We start from the raw sequence: 7,307 nt of genomic DNA, 5'->3' as shown, positions 1-7,307 counted from the left end.
GAACTGGCTTGGAAAAATGTTATCAGACTGTTATAGTATGAAAACCAAGCAAAATCCAATAAACATCAGGGAAAATACCCATTAGGAGCAAGAGACAAGGAAGCAACCAAACAACAAGAAACCAGCAAACAGGAACTGTAGAGGTGCTATATTTATGGGGAAAAGAACAAGGGATGGACTAATAAGCTGATATGGATCAGGTGTAATGGGACTAACTAGGAGGAAGCCAAGGCGAAAGGAACAGGCACAAGGGGCAACAGTGAGCAACTAAAGAAATACCACACTGACAAAAAAAAAAAAAAAACAACTACAAAGGAACTACCCTGAAAATGTAATTACTTCAAGCTTTAAAGTTTTATTTTTGTATTAAATCCAGAACATGTTATCTTTTTAAAGTATTCATATTTCTACTTTACTTTGTTGCAAGTGTTTATTCATAATAAAATAATATGGGATATGTAAAAAAAACCTGTCAATCGATAGAGGAGGCTTGTCAGCAACTGACCAATCGCAATTCGTCCCAAAGTGAAAATTTCCCATGCAGGAGCATACTACCACAAAGTTACAGGATTTTGCATAATACATGTGAATTTGGGTTTAAAATGCATGTAATAAAGGGTTGAATGTTGTCAGTGAGAAACATGAAATTTCAGCTTATTTAGTACACACACAGTAGAACACAGTAGGGCTTGGAAGTTAAATGTGAAAGATGAACAAAAGCTGCTGATTGCTTGATCAGCTGACCACAAATGATATAAAATGGAGCAACTATTTTCATGTCGGTATGTAGGTAATATTTATTCAATATCTTGGAGATCAACAAAGCACTGTGCTAAGTTATTCATAATCTATTTTTATTTTTAAGCAATTTGCAAAACAGTCTAAATTTCCATTTTCTTATGTATGGTAAGGTGCTTTTTGTAGAGCTTTGTGAAGAGAGTAAATAAGTACCACATAGAAGAAGGCTCAAAAAACTAAATATAGAAAAAATGTAGTGCTTAGAATATTTTCTCCATTCTTTCTAAATTCAGCTTTGCTTCTTACTGTCTCTATAGCTGACCTTTATAATTTTCTGTCTTAAGCTCTACTGTCATTCTGGTCCTGCTTAGAGATCATTTCTGTAAAATCCTACTTTACTAATGACAATATTTGTGATGATTAGTTTTGGTTGAGCATGAAATGAAAAACCTATGCATGCTAAAACCATTTTATGTACATGGGTAATTAATTTGATTGTTTTATGATTACATTTGGTTTGCAAAAGGAGGATAAATTGCAAATTGACTTGATGATCATGACTCTAATTCTTTTTGATAAAAGTATAATTATACAAATATTATAACTGTCAGAGAGCAGTGAAGTTTGTGGTTTGTTTTTGGAAACTTCTGTCTCCACCTGAGGGAGCCATTGGATCAGCCTAATCTGATCCAATCTCCACCTGATCAGATGTGCTGCTGCAATAAAATAGAATAGAAAAGAATAGATTTTAACTGTATTGTCATTACACTGTCACAAGTACGAAGCAACGAAAAGTTGTGTGCATCTATCCAGAAGTGCTATACAGGATATAAATATTTATTTACATGTGCGCAGGGACCAAATATGTAAATACTATAAACTGTATTTATAAACAGAGAGTAATTGTAAGAGGCTAAAAACAAATTAATACAGGAGAAATAATGACAGATAATAGCAGATAAAAGATTTACAGATTACATACAACTATGGTGGTGAGATACGTGTAAGTGCTGTTTGATCCGTAGGTTGCTGTATAGTTTCAAAAAATAGTTTTCTATGAAATAATAGTTTTTCCAACCATTTTGTTTTTTATTTAATTTCCTTTTCTAAGACAGAACAAAAGAAACACACTTTGGACCTGACCTTGAGAGTCCTTATCTTTGATGAGTTGTTTTTATTGCACCCCAACTCCTTGGATCACAATAAACAACTCATCTGTAACTTAATTTAGAAACTGTAAAAAATAAAGTTAATATTTTTTATGAGCATAAAGTGGTTGGGGGGTGGGTGAAAAGGGGAACTTCAATTTTTTCTTTTTTCTTGTCTGCTCCAGCCATCTCTTTCTCCTTTCTTAGAACGATCTGGACACTTTAAAAGTTGTGCTCTCTGAATGAAGGTGGGAAAGTATGTGTTCACCAACATGACAGTCAATAAAAGAGTCTGAAGCTTGTGGGGCAGCAGGTGGTCCATGGTTTCATAGCCCTGACCAAGTCATTAGGTATCCAGGCTTCCATGTATTACATGCAATTAAGGATGTAGGTGTATTTAAAAACAATGTTTTCATTATGTTTATTAAAATTCATCCATTAGCCTATAGGTCATTATGCTAATACTTGCTGGCGTGAAGTCTGTTACTGGTAGAACTCAAGTAAAAATATGTCTACATTGGTGAAATCCTTTTCCTAGCTGCATCCACTCCTTATCCTCACTTTACTATCAAAACTCGATTCAAAACCAGAACTAACTGCAATGCCCCACCAAACACCCACATTTTGAGCGAATACCGAGTCTGAGTGGAAATGCCAATTCCATTGGTCAACACATTCAATAAAGCTTTGGCTCATCTCATAATATCTCTGGTTTCTGGATCTTAACCCCCCAACATGCCTGCAGTAACAATAGACTTCTGGTCTCCATTCCACAACTGGCACCCAAAGGCTCTAATCAAACTTCCTGGTGAAAACTGCTCACCCTCCATTGCTCTCAACTCCTTCAGGGCAGCCCTCTACATCACCATCTTCCTTTATGCTAACCCACCCGTGGACAACCCCCCTTCAGATTCCCTCTCAGTCTCCCTGGGGCTCAAATGTAACTCTTACCAAGTCTAAGTTTTTTTCTTATCAAGTACTTGTCTCCATGTATGTTTATAATTATGTTTCACTGCGGGCTGTGAGATTGCGAATGACACTTTCAGCTATCTATTTTCTTTCTTTTTGGAGTTTTTTCGACAGTAGGCTGACAGGAAAGTGGAGAGAGGGGGACAGAAAAGCGGCAAAGGACCACAGGTCGGATTCAAACCCAGTTCGGCCACATCAAGGACTAAGGCCTCCATACATGGGTTGTGCGCGCTAACCACTGCACCACCTAAGCAGACTGACACTTTTAACTGTTAAAAGAAATAAAAATGCTTTGTATTCATAAAAGATTATTGTAATTTTAATCTCTGACATTTATAGTTTGGTGTTGAGCTGTGAAACACGATGAACAGGGATTGATTTGGGATTGTTGACATTATAAAGGCACCCAACATATCCAGAGAAAAACCTTCCAAAAATGGCAGATAAAGACGCAAAGACAACTTCTTTTCATGCTTCAGAAACTTTAATAGGTAAAAGAAGAGAAAATACAGTTACTCTGCAGAGAAAAGCTTTGCATAAAATACTCTTTCCAGAACTCTTCCTTTTTGGCTCTTTGGTGCATGACCTCAGAGACAATCAACCTGACTTTCTTTATCTTGTCTCTTCAAACACTTAGCAATGCAGTAACAGAAGATAGGTTAAGAAAAATAAGACTGATCAGATTTTTTCTACGTAATAAGTCTTCACTTCTGATGTTTACTTCCTGACACAGACGAATGGGTATCGTTGAATGCATAGATAGTCCATCCAGCATCTGCATGCTAAATATGGGGATTAAAAGATTGTTATTAAACTTCTCAGAGAAACTTATTATTCAGAATAATGGTTAGCATTTTTTTTTTAGATTAATTAAATATCACAGTATTTTCCTGACTCTTTAATCTGATTACCTGAGTAGTTCATGACAAGGCAGCTGTGTCTAGAACTTGTCCTCGGCATGCCCCTGCACCAGGATTGATACCTGAAAGGAGTCCCATCGCTCCAAAACCAGTAACGCTCCTAGAGAAGATTAGAGCAAACAACTTTTAAAGCACATTCTACAACATAGTATGAGGAGATTCTTCACAGCTTTATAAATAACAGCAGGCTAAAGATGTCTAATTTTATTTGTACATTTATTGCCTAGGTAGTTATTAATAACTTTTTTAGGTAAAAATAAAAATAAAAAAATGTAAAGTTGTGCATCAATTTTAGAAAACAATACTAGGAATGGTTCCTTAGACATACCTGCTGAGCATCAGAACCTCCGATCCAAGTATTTTTGTATGAACGAGTCCTGCCGTAAATATAGCTTCTTAGCCAATTGTATTCAGTTGAGCTTCGTACAGATGCAAGGTTTCCACCACGGGCGATACAGAAACGCTGAAGTGGTATTAAGACACAAAAAGGAAGAAACTATTATCTGACAGGAAAAATGTTTGCTAGTACTGAAATCCTGCTGTTATTTTCTGAAAATTATTTTTAAATTTAAAGTATACAAATCGCTATATACAGAGAGCATGTTACCTCAGCCTGAGCCCAGGGGTAACTAATTCCAACATAGAGGTAACAACGAGATCCATATTTTGTCCAACCTCTGGGGCAAGATGTCGCTCTCTTTACCACGTGGCTTTTCTCTGATTGAAACACAGTAAAGAATGTAAAAGATTAAAATATGAAGACCTTTTTGCAAAAAAATTTTATGTTGCAATTTTTCTGATGCAAAAAATTGTTTACATTTTTTTATGTTTCTTAAAAACATAATTTTTTGAAAAATTCCATTAAATCCACAACCTACCTGATTGGTCTGCATCACTTTCAGTTTCTTCTTCTGAAAGAATTGCACATATTTTAAGTAATTTATATACTTGACTTTGATTGGTTACTTTAACAACAGTTAGAGGGAATTAGATTCAAACTAACCCTCTGGAGCTGCATCCTCCTCCTCAGATTCATCTTCTAAAGCAGGAAAAAAAAAACTAACATTAATTAACAGTTAAATAAAGTATATGTTTTAAAATAGATAAGGGAAAAATAGATTCCATTCACTGAGCAGGTTTCCTTCGTCATCTTTGACAGTTAATTAAATTTTTACTCACCTTCTGGAGCAGTTTCCTCATTCTCGGGTTCTGGACAAATAAAAATGAAAGTTAAAAGAACAGTAGAACTCTTAAACATAAATCTAAAATGATGTAAATGGTCTCTTTATTATTTCTTTCTTGATCATGATGATGTATTGTGGGCTCACCTTCAGAAACAACCTTGTCAGTTTCACTTTCATCCTTGGCCTCTGCGGAATTTAAATGGCTTCATTTAAGGTGTATTTTATGTACTCAGCTATTCTATCTGATTTTTTTCCACTATTTCTCAGCCCTGAAGTGCATTTATTTAGAGAGACAAGTTACTCAACTAATCACAAATTAGTTCTATTATTACTCAGTTTAAGTCAACTTTTATTATATTATTATTATTAAACTTTCTGTATTTGATTGGATTTTAGTCTATTATAATGATTTATTGTACACCCACCTTCAGAAACAGCCTCTTCAGTCCCAGATTCATTCTTTGCATCTATGGAGGGAAAATGCGGCATTATTGCAACCAATCTTTATGCACTCAGCTCGTTTATCTGATTACGGCTGGGAACACGGAAGGAGAGCAACGACACTTAAATCTGAGCTCCATTATTGGGGAGCTTTTAACCTAAACATGTCACTTTGGCCATGTAGAACTTTTTTTTGTTGACATTTTTTATTTTTTTCTTGTGAGCACATTACAATACAAAGGTAGTTACTTTTAGGGAACGCACAATGTTACTACCGCCAAGTTACATCTGAAACAACTTTGTTACATCTAACAACTTTTAACTAACAGGGAAAGACAGGTCTACCTGAAATAGCAGGGGTAAATTATATACCAGGCTGTTTTGAAATAAAGTATGAGAGATACATACATTTATTAATCCTTAGACGCTACAGGGCATAGATTAAATAACAGGCGTTGCATGGTCATCCATTCCATACTTCTCTTTGTTCAAGACCAGCGTGTTTAACCAAATTGGCCCACCTCTTAGTGAATATATAGAAAATTAACATTGATAAAAAAAAGCACAACACGGAAACTTGTCTTCTTACCGTGTACTAGTATCTGTAATGCTTTAAGGATGAACTCAACATTAGTTTAAAGCAACTATAATGTAGAGTCATATGTAGTGGACACATTATACATATGTTTAATATGCCAATCTGTAAAAAGATCCTGGTATTAGATTTAGAATTTTACATGCAAATATTTTTAGCTACCATTCGGATGAAATTTTTTTTTGATATTATTATACTTGTGATTCTATAGAAATGATTTATGTATATCATATGTCAGACATAATATACTTACCAGCTGCAAGGCTGAGGGCCAGCAGGGCACAAAGGAGGAATGACAGAGTAAGCAGCTTCATGATGGAGACAATGCAGTTGGAGAAAAATGTTCACCTCGAAAAAGGAGAAAACAGACATCAAATTGTTTACTGTAAATAAATAATTGTTGGTATAACATAAAATGAAAGAAATTTCAGAGCAGAATTACCTTCTTTCTTTTAGTGTAGTTTCAGACTTCAGCCTCAGCTTTTCTGTCTGGAAGTGGTGATCAGCTCCAAAACCAAACCTTTTTATATTGTTTCTACCAGGAACTGGACCCTAAAATGATAGCATTTTGCAAACATACAAAAAAAAAACTCAAACATATAAAATGACCCATGTTCGTTATAGTGTTACATGTGTGTATCACATAACATGAGACTGTATGTTGTTTCAGTTTGACATTGTGTGTTCAAGAAGGGAGACAATTGAACTTCACTCTTCCTTCTATGTTGTCAAAACCTTTATTTTAGTCTTATTGTTATTAAGTCTAAAATATGTATTATAATGAGTGTTCTTTCAATTGTAGAAGCTGAAATCTCTGAAACAAAAACAACAAATCATTGCCAGGTTTATACATTTATACATTTTAGGTATTCACAGCAATCAGCATAAGATGAATCCTTCACAAAACCTTTATATAAATTTTAGATACAACGCATATTGGTTAACTTTTGCCTTCTAAGGGCATTGATTAGGGTTAAAGCTCAATTCAGTTTAGTTTAGTCATTTATGGCCATTTCATAAAACACGTCATCTCAAGGTAGTTTAGAGAGACAATTCAAGCAGATCATATAGAAGGATTGTTTAATTTTTCTATGTTAGGTAACCCATCTGAGTGTTACTGACTTTAGATTATCTGCTCCTCCTGGATGCATTGTAGACAGAAAACAAACAAAGAATAGCAACATTAATTTGCTGAAGGCTGGCAAAACTTTTTTAGGTAAGATAACACATAGAAGGTTGAGAGGGCAGAGATACAAATGGACATCATTGATACAAAAATAAATCGGGATTTAGTGTCACTTTAAAGAGCATG

At 34.8% G+C, this 7,307-nt stretch overlaps 1 protein-coding gene across 1 annotated transcript; it reads right to left on the bottom strand.

The window, feature by feature from the left end:
• Window positions 1-3,339: 3,339 nt before the first annotated feature.
• Window positions 3,340-6,339, bottom strand: LOC107102869 (galactose-specific lectin nattectin-like). Its single transcript, XM_015402314.1, has 9 exons — window positions 6,249-6,339; window positions 5,385-5,426; window positions 4,955-4,984; window positions 4,779-4,814; window positions 4,654-4,686; window positions 4,383-4,492; window positions 4,104-4,238; window positions 3,767-3,875; window positions 3,340-3,637 (listed from the first exon to the last, which is right to left on the bottom strand). Exons 1-9 carry the CDS (start codon window positions 6,307-6,309, stop codon window positions 3,573-3,575), a joined length of 621 nt encoding a protein of 206 aa, XP_015257800.1. The 5' UTR covers window positions 6,310-6,339; the 3' UTR covers window positions 3,340-3,572.
• Window positions 6,340-7,307: the final 968 nt, after the last annotated feature.

The sequence above is a fragment of the Cyprinodon variegatus genome, unplaced genomic scaffold, assembly GCF_000732505.1.
Source record: "Cyprinodon variegatus isolate N-32 unplaced genomic scaffold, C_variegatus-1.0 Scaffold1334, whole genome shotgun sequence".
NCBI classification, from domain to species: domain Eukaryota; kingdom Metazoa; phylum Chordata; class Actinopteri; order Cyprinodontiformes; family Cyprinodontidae; genus Cyprinodon; species Cyprinodon variegatus.
Note: the sequence above shows the minus strand (reverse complement) of the source record. Positions and strands in the feature narration are given on the sequence as shown.